The sequence below is a fragment of the Oncorhynchus gorbuscha genome, linkage group LG01, assembly GCF_021184085.1.
Source record: "Oncorhynchus gorbuscha isolate QuinsamMale2020 ecotype Even-year linkage group LG01, OgorEven_v1.0, whole genome shotgun sequence".
In the NCBI taxonomy this organism is placed as follows: domain Eukaryota; kingdom Metazoa; phylum Chordata; class Actinopteri; order Salmoniformes; family Salmonidae; genus Oncorhynchus; species Oncorhynchus gorbuscha.
Genome location: NC_060173.1, coordinates 37,610,410 through 37,630,989, shown reverse-complemented (window position 1 = coordinate 37,630,989; position 20,580 = coordinate 37,610,410). Strand labels below are relative to the sequence as shown.

General features: G+C 45.1%; 1 protein-coding gene across 2 annotated transcripts in view; it reads right to left on the bottom strand.

The window, feature by feature from the left end:
* LOC124037007 (N-terminal EF-hand calcium-binding protein 2-like) overlaps positions 1-20,580 on the bottom strand; it is a 178,083-nt gene that overhangs the window by 45,267 nt on the left and 112,236 nt on the right. For both annotated transcript variants that reach the window (XM_046351628.1, XM_046351636.1), the window contains exons 6-8: positions 10,294-10,433; positions 9,728-9,855; positions 6,893-6,972 (exon numbers count right to left, since the gene is read on the bottom strand). In XM_046351628.1, the coding sequence (XP_046207584.1) occupies positions 6,893-6,972; positions 9,728-9,855; positions 10,294-10,433 (348 nt within the window). The remainder of the gene's footprint in view (positions 1-6,892; positions 6,973-9,727; positions 9,856-10,293; positions 10,434-20,580) is intronic.

Below are 20,580 nucleotides of genomic sequence, written 5' to 3'. Positions count from 1 at the left end.
CGATTGCGCAACCAGGGCTGGTAAAACCTTGGATCATTGCTATTCTAACTTCCGCGACGCATATAAGGCCCTCCCCCGCCCTCCTTTCGGAAAAGCTGACCACGACTCCATTTTGTTGCTCCCTGCCTACAGACAGAAGCTAAAACAAGAAGCTCCAGCACTCAGGTCTGTTCAACGCTGGTCCGACCAATCTGATTCCACACTCCAAGACTGCTTCCATCACGTGGACTGGGACATGTTCCGCACTGCGTCCAACAACAACATTGACGAATACGCTGATTCGGTGAGCGAGTTCATTAGAAAGTGCTTTGAAGATGTCGTTCCCATAGCAACGATTAAAACATTCCCAAACCAGAAACCGTGGATTGATGGCAGCATTCGCGTGAAACTGAAAGCGCGAACCACTGCTTTTAACCAGGGCAAGGTGACCGGAAACATGACCGAATACAACAGTGTAGCTATTCCCTCCGCAAGGCAATCAAACAAGCTAAGCGTCAGTATAGACACACAGTAGAGTCGCAATTCAACGGCTCAGACACAAGAGGTATGTGGCAGGGTCTACAGTCAATCACGGATTACAAAAAGAAAACCAGCCCCGTCACGGACCAGGATGTCTTTCTCCCAGGCAGACTAAATAACTTTTTTGCCAGCAACCAAAACATGCGGACTCTCCTTCACTGCAGCCTACGTGAGTAAAACATTTAAACGTGTTAACCCTCGCAAGGCTGCAGGCCCAGACGGCATCCCCAGCCGCGTCCTCAGAGCATACTCAGACCAGCTGGCTGGTGTTTTTACGGACATATTCAATCAATCCTTATCCCAGTCTGCTGTTCCCACATGCTTCAAGAGGACCACCATTGTTCCTGTTCCCAAGAAAGCTAAGGCAACTGAGCTAAATGACTACCACCCCATAGCACTCACTTCCGTCATCATGAAGTGCTTTGAGAGACTAGTCAAGGATCATATCACCTCCACCCTACCTGACACCCTAGACCCACTCCAATTTGCTTACCGCCCAAATAGGTCCACAGGCGATGCAATCTCAACCACACTGCACACTGCCCTAACCCATCTGGACAAGAGGAATACCTATGTGAGAATGCTGTTCATCGACTACAGCTCAGCATTTAACACCATAGTACCCTCCAAACTTGTCATCAAGCTTGAGACCCTGGGTCTCGACCCCGCCCTGTGCAACTGGGTACTGGACCTCCTGACGGGCCACCCCCAGGTGGTGAGGGTAGGTAACAACATCTCCACCCCGTTGATCCTCAACACTGGGGCCCCACAAGGGTGCGTTCTGAGCCCTCTCCTGTACTCCCTGTTCACCCACGACTGTGTGGCCATGCACGCCTCCAACTCAATCATCAAGTTTGCGGACAACACTACAGTGGTAGGCTTGATTACCAACAACGACGAGAAGGCCTACAGGGAGGAGGTGAGGGCCCTCGGAGTGTGGTGTCAGGAAAATAACCTCACACTCAACGTCAACAAAACTAAGGAGATGATTGTGGACTTCAGGAACCAGCAGAGGGAGCACCCCCCTATCCACATAGATGGGAAAAGGCCATCAGACTGTTAAACAGCCACCACTAACATTGAGTGGCTGCTGCCAACACACCGACTAAACTCCAACCACTTTAATAATGGGAATGGATGGAAATTGATGTAAAATATATCACTAGCCACTTTAAACAATGCTAGTTAATATAATGTTTACAAACCCTACATTACTCATATCATATGTATATACTGTACTCTATATCATCTACTGCATCTTTATGTAATACATGTATCACTAGTCACTTTAAACTATGGCACTTTGTTTACATACCCTACATTACTCATCTCATATGTATATACTGTACTCGATACCATCTACTGCATCTTGCCTATGCCGTTCTGTACCATCACTCATTCATATATCTTTATGTACATATTCTTTATCCCTTTACACTTGTGTGTTTAAGGTAGTAGTTTTGGAATTGTTAGGTTAGATTACTCGTTGGTTATTACTGCATTGTCGGAACTAGAAGCACAAGCATTTCGCTACACTCGCATTAACATCTGCTAACCATGTGTATGTGACAAATACATTTGATTTGATTTTTTATTTGGTAGCATTACCTTTAAATTGTTTAACTTGGGTCAAACGTTTCGGGTAGCCTTCCTCAAGCTTCCCACAATAAGTTGGGTGAATAGGGCTATCTTCTATATACCACCGCTACCTTGTCACAACACAACTGATTGGCTCAAACTCATTAAGAAGGAAAAAAATTCCACACATTTTTTTTTAACAACTGTTAATTGAAATGCATTCCATGAAGCTGGTTGAGAGAATGCCAAGAGGGTGCAAATCTGTCATCAAGGCAAAGGGGGGCCACTTTGAAGAATCTCAAATATAAAATGTTTTGATTTGTTTAACACTTTTGTGGTTACAAATGATTCCATATGTGTTATTTCATAGTTTTGATGTCTTCATTATTATTATATAATGTAATGGAATGAGTAGGTGTGTCCAAACTTTTGACTGGTACTGTAATAATACAATTACATTTATATTTACATTAAAAACCAAAGTCTATGAGAATTCCAGTCCTTCCAATAAATGTTATACCCCTTGATCTTCAATAATATTGTTTTGCCTGAGCATAACCCCAAATCTAAGGACTTATTAGCCAGAACAACTCTGTTGTTTATGATTTTTTTGTCTTGGAGGACTGATTGGGCTCATTGATTCGAGGTGAAAAATAAATGCTGCGCTCATGGAATGGCATGCTTTGAGTGCTACTGAAAAGTGCTATTTCCATGTAAAAATGAATGTCATATGCTGCATTTGCTATTGGTCTCTTGTTCACCTGTTTGTTGATGACACTTTGATATCTTGGTAATATACAGCTGTTTAAAGGGCAAATCCACAGATGAAACAATAACAAAATGGACGCCCCGCTTCTGTTTTGGTAAATGCTGAGGCCTGGAGAAATGTAACCACGCTCAGATAGATAGACAGAGCTATGGATGCAAGGATGGACCATCCATTATATCAAAATGATTGTTTTAACTATGCTATAGGCTATCAAATGTACAATGTTTACAAACATTGGGGGAAAACAAGCTTATATTTTTGGTTCTCATGGAGTGTAACAGTTGAACTTAGCTCATGAGGCATTTATAAGTTATATTCTTCAAGGATGATGATAATATATATATTTATATATATATATCCATTGATTCTTGAAGAATATATATATATATAATTTAGAAGTCCAAAAATGGATGTAGCAACTACAGATTGCCCCTTTAAGTCTGTCAAAACTGCGAGTTTGAGCAATTGTCCACAGGCCATGCTCATGCTCAAACTCGCACACTTAAAAAAATAATAATAATTCAACATGAATTAGATTGAGCAATAAAAGCCCCACTTTCATTCCATAGGCTGGGATCTGCACTATGCAGCTGTTGCAAGAGCGCATTTTCACTGGCTGTCCACTGGTTTCAAAAACAATGATTGACAGGCAACTTAAACTTCTTGAATTCAACCATTATTGTGTTCAAATACACATTTAGATTTGTGAACAACAACCACAATACGTAAAGGCGTAAATAGCTAAATGAGAGAGCAGCAGTGTGATTCACATTAATGAGTTATGGAGATATCCATAATAAGTGATATCCGTATCGCCGTAGACGATACCACTGCTGTCATCCTTACCTCCATGCGTTTATTCAAATTGGATAATCTTTGGATGCCGACAGCAGTTGCACCATTGGAAGACATAGCTTGGACTGTAGCCTACAAAAGCCTATTCCTGCTATTTTCCCGCGATCCATCAAACACATTTGATGTGTCATCATAGTGGTCTCTGACTTCTGGTCAGACTTGCTCAGGTGGAACAAACTTAAATTTGTGCCTTTTTCCTTTTTTCAATGCTGATTTGAATGTCATTGAGAAAACAGAGAAGTGTCAAAGATTTTTTTTCCACAAACATCCTTTCTGAATTTAAAAGTAATAGTCGAAGTAATCATCTAGTTTTTCAAAAGTATCTGTAATCTGATTACAATCATTGGTTTTGCTGGTAATGTAATGGATTACAATTTTTTGTAATCCCTTACATAATCCGTTACTCTCCAACCCTGATCTGCTAAATATGTGTATGTGACCAATAAATAGGATTTTATTTAATTTGTCGTGAGGGCTAAAAAACTGGGACCTGGGTGGGTGCAAAAACAACAGGGAGAATCAAAACACAGAAGTCTTCAGTAAGGACCAAAATTTAACATTTGTTCTGGCACTCCAAAATGTGATGTTGTGCAAGCTTTTTAAAGTAGGGAGCACTGGGCCTCCCGAGTGGAGCAGCGTTCTAAGGCACTGCGTGGCGGTGCTTGAGGCGTCACTACAGACCTGGGTTTGATCCCGGGCTGTGTCACAGCTGGGTGTGACTGGGAGACCCATGAGGCAGCACACAATTGTCCCAGCGTCGTCCGGGTTAGAGGAGGGATTGTCCCATCGCGCTATAGCGACTCCTTGTGGCGGGATGGGCACATGCACGCTGACACGGTCACCAGCTGTACAGTGGACACTGAAACATTGGTGCGGCTGGGTTAAGCCAGCAGTGTGTCAAGTAGGGAGCACCAGTGCTAGAGATGTTTTAAAGTTTAGCCCTGCCTGGGAGGTGCAACACAGATTGGATGTGTTGTTGGAGATGCGCTAACGAGCCACCATGGGATGTGCTAGAGATTGGTTCTATCAGGGACGGCCCGCCCATTAGGCATGATTAGGCAGCCTCTTAGGGCAGCAGATTGACGAGGGTAGCATTTAACAAGCTAAATTGACCAAGATGCACCTCCAACAACACATATCACCTCACATAATTCTGCCCAAAACAATGAAAACATTATTCACCCAGTGGCATATGGGCTATTAAGGTGAGTGGTGATGCTGCCCCATGATAAGCAGTGTCCACTTTGCCAAAGGCAGGGGCGCGAAACATTTATCTTGTCCATGCCCAGCGCACATCTCCATGGTACTGTTGGAGAGACGCAGAGCTGCAGTGCTCCACCAACGCCCAGTCAAAGTCATCTAACATAACTCATGTAGCAGCCTATACAGTAGAAATACTATATAGCCTCTGTGGCCTTTTCTGTAGCCTACAGGACGACCAAATTTATGATAACTTCATGAGACACTTTTTTTTACATCATGAGTGTTTCTGATGAAATAGCCTAAATGGCATCCTATCAAATACAAATGTGCTTCAATGTGAATTATGAATTAACATGTTGACAAACACACCACATCCAATAAACAGGACAGGTCAAAGTAAAATGGACAATAGCCAATGGAATGACATTAGGCTACTCACAACAGCTGTCCAGGAGTTTCAATCAGTCAAATCAAATCAAAGTTTATTTGTCACGTGCGCCGAATACAACAGGTGTAGAGCTTACAGTGAAATGCTTACTTACAGGCTCTAACCAATAGTGCAAAAAAGGTGTTAGGTGAACAATAGGTAAGTAAAGAAATAAAACAACAGTAAAAAGACAGGCTATATACAGTAGCGAGGCTTTAAAAGTAGCGAGGCTACATACAGACACCGGTTAGTCAGGCTGATTGAGGTAGTATGTACATGAATGTATAGTTAAAGTGACTATGCATATATGATGAACAGAGAGTAGCAGCAGCGTAAAAGCGGGGTTGGGGGAGGAACACAATGTAGATAGCCCGGGTATCCATTTGATTACCTGTTCAGGAGTCTTCTGGCTTGGGGGCAAAAACTGTTGAGAAGCCTTTTTGTCCTAGACTTGGCACTCCGGTACCGCTTGTCGTAGAGAGAACTGTCTATGACTGGGGTGGGCTAAATTGTCATGATAATCAGTGATTTCAAGTTTATAGTCATCCATTTCTGACATGTCTGTTGAGTGTGCAGGCCATAGAAGATATGGGACATTTTCAGTTTCCAGGAATTGTGTACAGATCCTTGCGACATGGGGCCGTGCATTACCATGCTGAAACATGAGGTGATGGCGGCAGGTGAATGGCACGACAATGGGCCTCAGGATCTTGTCACAGTATCTCTGTGCATACACGCTGTCTGCCACCTGCCCGATACAGTTGAAACCGGGATTCATCGTGACAGTGGCCAATGAAGGTGAGCATTTGCCCACTGTCGGTTACGATGCCAAACTGCAGTCATGTCAAGACCCTTGTGCGGATGATGAGCACACAGATGAGCTTCCCTGAGATGGTTTCTGACAGTTTGTGCAGAAATGATTTGGTTGTGCATACCCACAGTTTCATCAGCTGTCTGTCTGGCTGTCACAGACGATCCCGAAGGTGAAGAAGCAGCGTTGTGGAGGTCCTGGGCTGGCGTGGTTACACATGGTCTGTGGCTGTGAGGCCTGTTGGACGTACTGTCAAATTTTCTCAAATGATGTATGGTAGAGAAATGAATATTACATTCTCTGGCAACAGCTCTGGTGGACATTCCTGCAGTCAGCATTTCAATTGTATGCTCCCGCAAAACTTGCAATATTATTGTCATTGTGTTGTGTGACAAAACTACACATTTTAGAGTGGCCTGTTATTGTTCCCAGCACAAGGTGCACCTGTGGAATGACCATGCTGTTTAATCAGCTTCTTGATAATCCACACCTGTCAGGTGGATGGATTATCATGGCAAAGGAGAAATGCTCACTAACAGGGATGTAAACAAAATTGTGCACACAATTTGATAGAAATAAGCTTTTTATGCGAATGGAACATTTCTGGGATCTTTAATTTCAGCTCATGAAACATGGGACCAACACTTTATATGTTGCATTTATATTTTTGTTTAGTGTCATTTTTGTATTTTATTACAATACTTTTTTTGAGCAGGATGGGTGTTCTTACCTTGTTCTCAAGGCGTCCAATTAGCTCAGCTAGTCGGTTGATCTGTGCCTCCAGCGTCTCTTTCCTTACCTCCACCACCCCTGATAGAATAGAGTCAACACACTCCCAGCATTCAACACCTGAAGCCAACACATTCTCAGCATTCAACACATTTTATGGTACAGATCTTTTCCTCCAGAGAATATTTGAGGCAATTAAAGAGTTCCAACCAGGTCTGATAAATAGGGAATAAAATGTGTTAATCAGGACAAATCATGACTATTCAAGGTTTGACATTGAAATATATAGCTTGTGCCTCAGCAGAGAAGAGGCCTTTATTGCTTTTCAGCTCTGTGTAGAAAGCAATAACACATTCTATCCTAACGTACTTGGCTCTCGCGATTAGCTTTGCCTTTGTGAGTCACCCTGGATAATAGTGTGTGCAGTAAAGGTCCAGCCAGGACGACAATGACAATAGAATGAAACACACTGAGAGGCCCTGTGTTAAGAGGCCTCAGTGAGGCAGAAATGAATAGGAAGGCCAATAATATTAATCCTTCCATTCTTCTCCCCTCTATGTGATGCGACATAACCAATTAATGGTGGAAAAGGGCTTTCTGCTCTTTAAAATCATCACCTCTCAAGGTGCCAAGCCAATTAGAGGATGACACTTCCCCCTGTGTTGATGAGAACAGAAGCACAGAGCTTAGAGGGGCTGTGAAATTTTGGAACCTACCAGTCATAACCATAGAGACATTTGAAGCATGCACATAGCAGGCACATTTGGTCAGTTGGGGCTGAATGGATGTCCATGCTGTTTGAGCATGCTCTCTGTCATACACAGGAGAGCAGTCATTATTCCCGACTGGCCATGCTAACAAGAGGCAGCTATCTCCATGTGCAGCTGCCTTAGCATACTGTCCAACATATGGCAGTCACAGATGTTCGCAGGAACATTTTCATTCCACACACTGGTGCCTGCACACTCACACACACAAGCACAAGTACACCCTTGTCAAAATACATGGAGGAGTGTGGCTTGCCTCAGGTAACATTGAACAATGAACAATGGCTCATTTAAAAACAACATTTCTCCCATAGTGTCACATAGTCCTGCAAGGAGGCAGTTCCACAAATCTGATCAGCATGAATGTTTAAATTTAGAACATTCACTGGCAAGGTATTCCCTGATCAATGAAGAGAGAGCACAGACAGATTCTGCAACAAGAATGTTTAGTCTGCCATTATAAAAAAGAGGGATATTGCAATATAGCAGGAACAACTGTAGGAAATAAATATATTCATATTTATGAATATATTTGATAAAAGTGTGAGGGAAAGTCAGGAAAGAATGAGTGAGTCTAAGAGTGAGAGACAGAGAGAGGGGGAGGGGGCACAGGGCAGTATTGATCAATATTTTCTTCCTGTTAAAATAAATGACAGGCCAGACCAAGCTGGCCCCAATCAAGGCCCTATTTTCAGCCGCTGACAGCTGTAATACTGGCTTTTATTGCCCAAACTGTCAGGTTTATGAGTGTCTGTGGGAAATGTTTAACTGGTGTCAGGCTTTAAGTAATGGACTCAAAATTGCCCCTTTCTATAGACAGTTTCTATGGTTTCCATGTTATTCGAATGTAATTCTATAAAGCCTGTTAATAAATGAGAGCAGTTTGGACTGGAAGTCATTTGTGAGGCCATAGCCAGAAGCTCTAACTCTGCTTTTCAGTGGAACCACTCTCTAATTGAAATGAGGAATGGATTCAGTGGAAAAGGGATTATTTATCCCCATTGAAAAGTTAGTTTTCAGCACTTGGTCTACTCCCAAACCATTGTACACCACAATACATAATGCTTATCTACTGCATGCATGATGCATACTGATTGTGCACTCGTGGTTTATTCTGTAATTGCTCTGAATGCTGTACGTTATGCAAGCTGCTTTAAATTGATATATTCCAGAATTATCTTTGAGACAGAAGCATCAAACAGCTGAAATGTCATTGTGGTTCTGAATGAATGAAGGAATCTACAAATGAGGGTGTCTGGCATATGCACACTGGTTTTGGTAGACTGATATTGCTACTCAAACCCATAGGCCTACATGTGCTGCTTTACAGCAGCTCACTGCAGAACCAACTCTAACTGAAGTGATGGCTGCATGCAGAGTATAATGTATTTGACTTTTTGATCTGCATATCTGTGTCATTGTTACAGCCCTCCCTCCCTCCCTCCCTCCCTCCCTCCCTCCCTCCCTCCCTCCCTCCCTCCCTCCCTCCCTCCCCCTCCCTCCCTCCCTCCCTCCCTCCCTCCCTCCCTCCCTCCCTCCCTCCCTCCCTCCCTCCCTCATCCTCTCTGTGGGAGAGCTGGAGCCGCTAGTCACATCTCCATGTTCCTATAGATGATTGATTGAGAACGTAGAAAATGGGAAATAAAACACTCTGCCTGAAGAGAACAGTGCTTTTTCCATTTCCATTTTGCTTGATTAATTCTACCAGGCTTGTCTCCCAGCTAATCACAAATGCAAATGACAAATGTATGTCAGACTTCATTCAGAATTGTATTTTTTTATATTGCATTTGGTTCAGGTGACACATGTCTACATTCTGCTTAAACGGTTTGTGTTTTAAGGGGAGAGAGAGGGTGTTTGGTGTTCTTAGGGGAGAGAGATGGAGACAGAAGGTAAAGTACATCACTTAAATTAATCAGCAGATTGTAGAAGGGGCTGGATAATTGACTCCAATCCATACAAAACTTATTTAGTGAGAGACTACAGGGACTACTGTAGGCCTATGCCAGTGTACAGTATGTTTTGTGTGACACAGTATGTTTTGTGTGACACAGGCATAGAGGCCTCACCTGTAGCAGTGTTGATGTTCCTTGGGGCAGCATCCTTGGCAGCACTGACTTTGTTGTTAGGAGGGTAGTCAGGCACTGGGTTCTCATAACATTTCTCTGGAACCTGTTGACTGACCTTAGTAGGGTACCTAAACAGAGGGAGTGAAAGACAGACAAACAAAGGGAGATACCTAGTCAGTTGTACAACTGAATGCATCTTCCACATTTAACCCTCTGAATCAGAAAGGTGCGGGGAGCTGCCATAATCAACATCCATGTCTTTCAGCACCTGGGGAACAGTGGGTTAACTGCCTTACTCAGAGGCAGAATGACAAATGTTTACCTTATCAGATCGGGGATTCAATCCTGCAACCTTTAGATTACCCAATGCTCTAACCACTAGGCTACCGGCTGCCCCAGAGAGGGATGAGAGATGAACGAGAGAGAGGATGAGGGTGGATCAAAGCAGACAGAGAAGGCACATTGCTAGGAACCTGAGTGATTTTCATTTGGGGTACTTCCAGGCTAAATTTCACAGACATAATGACGTGACACAGCAGTGGTGTCCTCCTCACTCCACAACTCACCCTGACTGACTACAGTGCTGCTCGTCAATAGCATCCACAGCACTCTCCACCGAGTTCAGCAGAGAATGGATCTGATTGGCTGATTCCTTCAACAGGAAGCGGGTAACAAATTGCTCCACATTGGTCCCTCGTTCATACACCTGGCGAGAGGAGAGATAGATAGAGGCGTAGGGGGGAGGAGATAGAGGATGAGAGAAGCCTTAGCACCCTTCTGCCCATCTGAACACATCAAATAAGTCCCTCTCTGCATGTCTTTCACTGCCTCTGAAAGCTTCCTTCCTGCAGAGTGCTTTTAGAACAACATTTCCCCACCCAAGGTTGAAGACAGGCACTTTCTCTAAGCTTAAGTGAAAAAATTAAATATAGACAGTAGTCAGCTAGGATGCAGCCTTGGCAGTGCTCATCTATAGTCAGTTTAATTTCACTGGTTGAAATAGACAATATTCTTCCTGCTTTGCCATTGTGGGGAAATGGTTTGTGCTGTCAAACAAGCTTTATGTTCTTTTGGATAAACTTAATTGTCAGCTCTTGTAAGCAGACACACAATGAGATTTCTAAGATAATTAGAACACTTTGTTACATCAGCCTTATAATTAATCATCACAGAAAACCGTAATCAGGCCAATAAAATAGAAAGTGAATATCGAATCCCATTATCTCAGCCAATGTCAGCTGTAGGTTCAGAAACAATTTGCATACTGGTCTGATAAGAACAAATGAGATAATGTGCTGAGACTTTTCTATGACTTTGTATTGGCATTTCTGGTGATTGCATACCAAAGAATGAACATTAATCCAAGTCTCATCATTGCTTGATAATATGAAATATAGCCTACTGTGTGACTAGAGAATCTACGAAGAGGCTGTCTGATACTTTAGAAGAGTTATAACTTTGTTCTCAAATTGCACACTATGGACATTGCTGAGCTGGTAGAGTAAAGATGCAGACAGAATGGAATCTGGGGTTGGTGCCGTGGCCATGTTTCATCAGCATCACATTTTGTTTCACGAGGTTGTAGAGTTCTGGTTATAGTGTGACAGCAGGAAGGAGGAGGTTTAAGAGTGTGGTCATTCCTTCACCATCATCTATCTCTGCCCCTGTCTCTGCCTCTGTCCAGTCTCTGACCCAGTCTCTGCCTCTGACCCTGTCTCTGACACTGGCTTTGGCTCTGGCTCTGACCCTGTCTCTGACCCTTCCTCTGCCTCTGACCCAGCCTCTGACCCTGCCTCTGACCCTGTCTCTGATACTGGCTCTGACACTGGTTCTGGCTCTGACCCTGTCTCTGACACTGGCTATGACACTGGCTCTGGCTCTGACCCTGTCTCTGACACTGGCTCTGGCTCTGGCTCTGACCCTGTCTCTGACACTGGCTCTGACCCTGTCTCTGACACTGGCTATGACACTGGCTCTGGCTCTGACCCTGTCTCTGACACTGGCTCTGGCTCTGACCCTGTCTCTGACACTGGCTCTGACCCTGTCTCTGACACTGGCTCTGGCTCTGACACTGGCTCTGGCTCTGATCCTGTCTCTGACACTGGCTCTGGCTCTGACCCTGTCTCTGACACTGGCTCTGACCCTGTCTCTGACACTGGCTCTGACCCTGTCTCTGACACTGGCTCTGGCTCTGACCCTGTCTCTGACACTGGCTCTGGCTCTGACCCTGTCTCTGACACTGGCTCTGACCCTGTCTCTGACACTGGCTCTGACCCTGTCTCTGACCCTGTCTCTGACACTGGCTCTGGCTCTGACCCTGTCTCTGACACTGGCTCTGACCCTGTCTCTGACACTGGCTCTGACCCTGTCTCTGACACTGGCTATGACACTGGCTCTGGCTCTGACCCTGTCTCTGACACTGGCTCTGGCTCTGACACTGGCTCTGGCTCTGACCCTGGCTCTGACACTGGCTCTGACACTGGCTCTGACCCTGTCTCTGACCCTGTCTCTGACACTGGCTCTGACACTGGCTCTGGCTCTGACCCCGTCTCTGACACTGGCTCTGGCTCTGACCCTGTCTCTGACACTGGCTCTGACACTGGCTCTAGCTCTGTCTCTGAAACTGGCTCTGGCTCTGACCCTGTCTCTGACACTGGCTCTGGCTCTGACCCTGTCTCTGACACTGGCTCTGACACTGGCTCTGACACTGGCTCTGACCCTGTCTCTGACACTGTCTCTGACCCTGTCTCTGACACTGTCTCTGACCCTGTCTCTGACACTGGCTCTGACACTGGCTCTGACCCTGTCTCTGACACTGGCTCTGGATCTGTCTCTGACACTGGCTCTGACCCTGTCTCTGACACTGGCTATGACACTGGCTCTGGCTCTGACCCTGTCTCTGACACTGGCTCTGGCTCTGACCCTGTCTCTGACACTGGCTCTGACCCTGTCTCTGACACTGGCTCTGGCTCTGACCCTGTCTCTGACACTGGCTCTGACCCTGTCTCTGACACTGGCTCTTGCTCTGACCCTGTCTCTGACACTGGCTCTGACTGGCTCTGACACTGGCTCTGACCCTGTCTCTGACACTGTCTCTGACCCTGTCTCTGACACTGGCTCTGGATCTGTCTCTGACACTGGCTCTGGCTCTGACCCTGTCTCTGACACTGGCTCTGACACTGGCTCTGACACTGGCTCTGACCCTGTCTCTGACACTGTCTCTGACCCTGTCTCTGACACTGGCTCTGACACTGGCTCTGACACTGGCTCTGACCCTGTCTCTGACACTGGCTCTGGATCTGTCTCTGACACTGGCTCTGACCCTGTCTCTGACACTGGCTCTGACACTGGCTCTGACACTGGCTCTGACACTGACTCTGGCTCTGGCTCTGACCCTGTCTCTGACACTGGCTCTGACCCTGTCTCTGACACTGGCTCTGACACTGGCTCTGACACTGGCTCTGACCCTGTCTCTGACACTGACTCTGGCTCTGGCTCTGACCCTGTCTCTGATTCTGGCTCTGACACTGGCTCTGACACTGGCTCTGACCCTGTCTCTGACACTGACTCTGACACTGGCTCTGACCCTGTCTCTGACACTGGCTCTGACCCTGTCTCTGACACTGACTCTGACACTGGCTCTAGCTCTGTCTCTGAAACTGGCTCTGGCTCTGACCCTGTCTCTGACACTGGCTCTGGATCTGTCTCTGACACTGGCTCTGACACTGGCTATGACACTGGCTCTGGATCTGTCTCTGACACTGACACTGGCTCTAAAACTTGGCGCCGACAGAGATGGCCGCCTGACACTGGCTCTGACCCTGTCTTCCTAGACACTGAAACTATGCAGTTTTTTAGTTTTTTTTACGTGTTATTTCTTACATTAGTACCCCAGGTCATCTTAGGTTTCATTACATACAGTCGAGAAGAACTACTGAATATAAGATCAGCGTCAACTCACCATCAGTACGACCAAGAATATGTTTTCCGCGACGCGGATCCTGTGTTCTGCCTTACAAACAGGACAACGGAATGGATCGCATGCAGCGACCCAAAAAAATGACTCCGAAAAAGAGGGAAACGTAGCGGTCTTCTGGTCAGACTCCGGACAAGGGCACATCGCGCACCACTCCCCAGCATTCTTCTTGCCAATGTCCAGTCTCTTGACAACAAGGGTAGGGTAGCATTCCAGAGGGACATCAGAGACTGCAACGTTCTCTGCTTCACGGAAACATGGCTTACTGGGAAGACGCTATCCGATGCGGTGCAGCCAACGGGTTTCTCCACGCATCGCGCCGACAGAAACAAACATCTTTCTGGTAAGAAGAGTGGCGGGGGCGTATGCCTCATGACTAACGAGACATGGTGTGATGAAAGAAACATACAGGAACTCAAATCCTTCTGTTCACCTGATTTAGAATTCCTCACAATCAAATGTAGACCGCATTATCTTCCAAGAGAATTCTCTTCGATTATAATCACAGCCGTATATATCCCCCCCCAAGCAGACACATCGATGGCTCTGAACGAACTTTATTTGACTCTTTGCAAACTGGAAACCATTTATCCGGAGGCTGCATTCATTGTAGCTGGGGATTTTAACAAAGCTAATCTGAAAACAAGACTCCCTAAATTTTATCAGCATATCGATTGCGCAACCAGGGGTGGTAAAACCTTGGATCATTGTTACTCTAACTTCCGCGATGCATATAAGGCCCTGCCCCGCCCCCCTTTCGGAAAAGCTGACCACGACTCCATTTTGTTGATCCCTGCCTACAGGCAGAAACTAAAACAAGAGGCTCCCACGCTGAGGTCTGTCCAACGCTGTCCTGTCTCTGGCTCTGATCCTGTCTCTGACACTGTCTCTGACCCTGTCTCTGACCCTGTCTCTGACCCTGTCTCTGACACTGGCTCTGACCCTGTCTGACCCTGTCTCTGACCCTGTCTCTGACACTGGCTCTGACCCTGTCCTGTCTCTGGCTCTGATCCTGTCTCTGACACTGTCTCTGACCCTGTCTCTGACCCTGTCTCTGACACTGGCTCTGACCCTGTCTCTGACCCGGTCTCTGACACTGGCTCTGACCCTGTCTCTGACATTGGCTCTGACCCTGTCTCTGATACTGGCTCTGACACTAGATATGGCTCTGACCCTGTCTCTGACACTGGCTCTGACCCAGTCTCTGCCTCTGACCCTGTCTCTGTCTCTGACACTGTCTCTGACACTGGCTCTGACACTGCCTCTGACCCTGTCTCTGTCTCTGACACTGGCTCTGACCCAGTCTCTGCCTCTGACCCTGTCTCTGTCTCTGACACTGGCTCTGACACTGGCTCTGACACTACCTCTGACCCTGTCTCTGTCTCTGACACTGGCTCTGGCTCTGGCTCTGACCCTGGCTCTGACCCTGCCTCTGACCCTTCCTCTGCAGAGAGGAGATGATGGATTCTATACAGGACTATACTGCAGTCTGCACCAAAGTAATACTTAGAGAATTAATATAGTAGACCATACAGCAATCAAGCATGGCAGTATTTTCATTAAAAAACATCAAAACAGTGATACAATGTTGTTTACAAGTACAGGGTGTAATTTAGGGACAGTATCAGCAAGAAGTAATGGTTTATGCAATGGATTGAAAATATATTACTGGTCATAGTGCTGGAGATAATGAAAATGAGGTTGAAAAGTGGTGTAATTGCCCTTTAAGATTGTTTGCACAAACAGAGACTATTTGATTGATCTTAGTATACAAATTAGCTTCAGATCAGTCATGGTTTATGTGCATATGACACACAAGTAGAGCAACATATGATACATGAAGCCTGCAGTTGGCCTTGTGTACTGCACTAATGGTCTGCCCGCTGAACGGTCCTCCAGGGGAGACAGACAGAGAGGTCTATTAGTAGTGTGATAGTAACACAGGCAGGGTGAATACTACAGTGTTGGCTCACAGGTCCATATTCTATTACGCTGAGGTCGCCAGGATAGGGTGTGTGCGCAGAGTGCAGCCCGTTAAAAGGATGTGGGTTCAAAGCCCTGCATCATTGACAAGTTAGAGGATTCCCAGCTCTAGTAGAGGGGTTGAGGAAAAGTACATGAATTTGGAAAACTGATTATCAAATGGCTGGCCCAGAGAAATAGCCACAACCTCGAAATGCATGTGAATAGAGCTCATTTCCCTAAATCTGTCATTCAATTCAGAGCCATCCATATCAAATGGCGACTGGATAAGGTATATCTTGTCTCAGATGTACCTGTAATATGAGTGACAATTCAGTGGTGGGAAAACCAGAAAAGGTGTTTCGTTAACTAATGGGCTTGTTAAATATCAAATATAGTAGCACCTAATGATATAATATAATATAATAATAATATAATAATATATGCCATTTAGCAGAAGCTTTTATCCAAAGCGGGTAGTGCAAAGCCCTTTAAGCCACAGATCATATCACTGTAGGTCATTACCACAGGAGGTTGGTGGCACCATATTTCGGGAGGATGGGCTCATGGTAGTGGCTGGAGCGGAATAAGTGGAATGGTATCAAAAACATCAGACACATGGTTTCCTTGTGTTTAACGCCATTCCATTTGCTCTGTTCCAGAAATTATTATGAGCCGTCCTCCCCTCAGCAGCCTCCACTGGTCATTACACAGGGAGAGAGAAAGCATTAATAGATAACATCAAGCCTGGCTGCTGTGGGCTGATTACAGAAGACGAGTGATAGAGGTCTAATTGCTGCTCTGTGTGTGTGAGCTGAAGGGCCTGATGATAAAGAGGACTATGATCTCTTCCTTAACAGGGTCTACCTCCAGGGACAGACACACACAGGAAGGGTCTCAGACAGAGGCATTGTGTGATAAAGGCTTTCAGCAGTCAGAAAACGAGACATAATGAGGGTTGAATGCAGTGTGAGACAGAGAGATACCTGAATTGAGTTGAGTGATATCTGCCACTTCTATCCCTCTCAGAGTAGGCTCCTATAAGATTATGAAAAATCTAGACATACAGTAACCTCTTATCTTTATGACTTCTAAGATGACGGTGCCTGATGATTCCTTATTGATAATGTGTGAGCCTTTGCTTCCTCAAATACTTTATTATAAAGCAATTATACACAAGAGGGCGTGCTAAACTACTTTTTTACCACGAATGTGCTGCAGTCATAGGTACGAAGTGGAGCGGACTACCGTAGATCAGCACAGCTGTGCTAAAAAAGTTGTTTAGCATGCCCTTTTTGTGTATAATTGCTTTTCTACAAGGGGTTACCAATTACATTAAAAAGCCTTTAAGCCTACTAAGGTTAACAATCACTTCATTCACCTTGGGGCGGCGGGTAGCCTAGTGGTTAGAGCATTGGGCCAGTAACCGAAAGGTTGCTTATTTGAATCCCTGAGCTGACAAGGTAAAAACCTGTCATTCTGCCCCTGAACACTGAACCACTGTTCTGAGGCCGTCATTGTAAATAAGAATTTGTTCTTAACTGACTTGCCTAATAAAGGTGTAAAAAAACTTTTAAAAAACTGTAGCTGGTAAGACAGCAAACTAGCTGCATTTCATTTGGTTTGACCTGCTTTTTTATTTACATTTCTTTCTTTGTATACATCCATAAAAAATGATGCCGATTCATGACTTCGACTGGCTGAGAAAATACGTCTGCCTGGTCCTGACACGTTAACTCTCAATAGCACAGTGGAGATCAAATTTCAATATTGAAACAATGTTGCAAACGTCGAGAGACAGACAGCAACATTTGTACAAACCCTGTTGTTGCATACCATATGTTAGGCTAGAAGCAAGGATAAATAATGTCTTGATGCCTTTTTGCAGTGGAGATGAAATTAATGGATTGGCTGGCTGGGCTGATGGGACAGTGGATGTGCAGGGATTTCTCAGATGGAACGGAAAACAAGATGCCCATAACCCTAACCCTAACCCTACCCATGCTAAACAGGTTTTTTAGTATGGCTTACAACGCATCTCTACCAATCACAAGGCAGATAACCCACTGTTCCTAGTGGGTAAGAATTTGTTCTTAACTGACTTGCCTAGTTAAAAAGGTTAAATAAAAGTTCAAATTAAAAAAATGCTTGTTTAGATCAACCTGTTTTGAATTAAATATAATTTATGCATATCCAAATGGTGTTGCTAAGAAACATATTGACTGCTGTTGCTAGGATACTAATAATTGGTTTAAGTCAGCCAACAGACACTTTAGAGTGTGTAGCTTTGAATGTTTATATTTTAAAATAGATAAAAACATGAGTTATCTTGGCATACTTGTTTTCAAACAGATCACACCTTTGTGGGCAGGATTGCATTCCAGCTGGACAACAGAGACAGTGACACCGAGGAATGCTTAACTGTAGAATAGGCCCTGCGAAAGACTGAAAATTCAAAGCAAAATCAATAATTCCACTTGATCCTACTATAATGCCCATTTCCTGTCTATAAGGATAATGTTACACTGTCAATTCCATAAAAACCACAGTTCACATAGTTCACAAATATCAAATCATATTTCATGACAACCTGACGTCTGTTGTGTATGTACTTACTCATTGTAATACATCATTATCATACCCTGGAATTGACAGAGGTATGGGATATAGGAAGTTAGACAAACATGAAGTTTGACTTGTATTTCCTCAACTGTATTATAAGAGACAGTTCACGGTGTTACACTGTCACTAGCACATTAGAGTGGCTGAAGAAAGGTTTGTGATTTTCTTTTTAAACTCATCCCCTGCATGATGGAGTCTGAACAGTGACAGCCAGGTAAAGGCGCTGTGCTGCCTGCATCAGTAGAACTCCTTTGGTCCTGCTCCAGACCCAGTTAGACAGAGCGTTAGAGAAAATGAAAGAAAAGATTGAATCTCAATCGCATTAGTGAGGTTTGAAAGCAGTCAGAACATGAGGCAGTTTTTCAGTCATGGATACAGCCATTCAGCGGCTGCAATGTTGCAGAGACTTTACAAGACTGGGATTAGATCTACTGCTGGAGAAAATTAATGGAGGAGACAAGGAGCCTCCCCTCAAAGGAGCCAATGATTGAGCTGTATCTCTTCCATTGTGTGTGTGTGTGCGTGTGTAAGGTAAATCAGGGGAATCCATACACTGTGAAATGAAGTCTCCACTTTTCTTTGTCCTCTGTGCACATTCCATGGCTGTGTGAGTTTCTTGAGCCTCAGATAGTTCAGAATGCTGAGAGAAACCTTATGGAAGCTTGTATCATCCCGTTCTACTCTACAGTAGAAGGGGATGATACTGCTCTGCAGCAATTCTACCAGAAAGGACATTTCTTACAATGTCACCCCTTCAGTGAAGATAACAACCTGTTAAGGTCCACCTTCATGTTCTATGGTTAGCGGATTCAATTATTTAAGATGGTTCTACAAATAAACTGAAAGTCTATTAGCTGATTAATCTGCCAGAAATTATATAAAAATGTTAAGCAATGTAGATATTGGTATTCCAAGATTGTCTCTCTAGGAGAGAGTCATATAGATTGTATGCAAAGTGTAAATTGAAGTCTTCAATAAGAAAAGGTTCAACCATTGACTGCCAATATGGGAAAATTACATCCTGTAAAGGTGTGGATTAAAGAAGGAAGAACAGCAATTCACCAGAGAGATATTTCAATGATGTACAACCCAGGCCTAGAAAAACCATTTAGGTACACCAGAGGCTCTCTTGACAATGTCTCCTCATCCATACCATGAGACTGGAGAGGTTGTGACGTGGTAAGCTTGGACCCAGGTGCAGAGAAGAGACCAGACGAGGAATCAGTGGTTAAGGATAAAGAACCCAAACTGACACTCAAACTGCGATAGTCCAGTGGACGATTTCGGCAGTGTGCTGTGAGCATACTCCGCCCAGATGAGGAACTTGCTCCAGTTTCTGGCCTGGGTGGAGACGAAAGAGTAGAGGAACATCTTCAGCTCCTGGTTGGCCCGCTATGTTTGTCCATTCTGCTGTGGGTGGAATCCTGAGGAGAGACTCACCGAGGCCCCCAACAGGGAGCTGAAGGCTTTCCAATACCGTGTGACGAAATGAGGCCCAAGATCCAAGACAATGTCCTGGGGAAGTCCGTGTAGTTAAAAGACATGGGTAATCATGAGATTAGCAGTCTCCTTCGCTGAGGGTAACTTGGGTAAGTTAATGAAATGGGCTGCCTTGGAGAACCGTTCAACGACCGCCAGGATAGTGGTAAGCCCTTGGAATGGTGGTAACCCTGTGATAAAGTCTACGGACAGGTGGGACCAGGGCCGGCTGGGGATGGCCAGAGGTTGGAGCAACCCAGCCGGTTGCTGTCTTGAGGACTTGCTATGGGCATAAAGGGAACAGGCCGCAAAAAAAGGATCCCACATCCTCAATCATGTAGGGCCACCAGAATTTCCACCCCAGTATCCGATAGACCCCAGGATGCCCAGTTAATTTAGAGGGGTGTCCCCATTGTAATACTTGGGAGCGGGCTGATCGTAGAACGTAAAGTCTGTTAGTGGGTCCACTGCCGGGGTCAGGTTCTCAGGTCTGAGCTTGTCAGAATGCGGGAGCCGGGGATGATGGTCTCGGATTCCCTCTCCTCGTTAGAGACATCGTGTTGGCGGGACAGGGCATCTGCTTTCTGATTCATGGATCCCGGGTGATAGGCTAGTGTGAAATCGAACCTTTTGAAAATAGAGCCCACCTAGCTTGTCGAGTGTTCAACCTCTTGGCTTCTTGAACGGAGACCAAGTTCTTATGGTCCGTCAAGATCAGGAAAGGATGAGATGTCCCACCCCTCAAGAGCCCACTGAACTGCCACTCCCGGTTGCCTACATCATAGTTGTGTTCCGCTGGCAAGAACAATTTGGA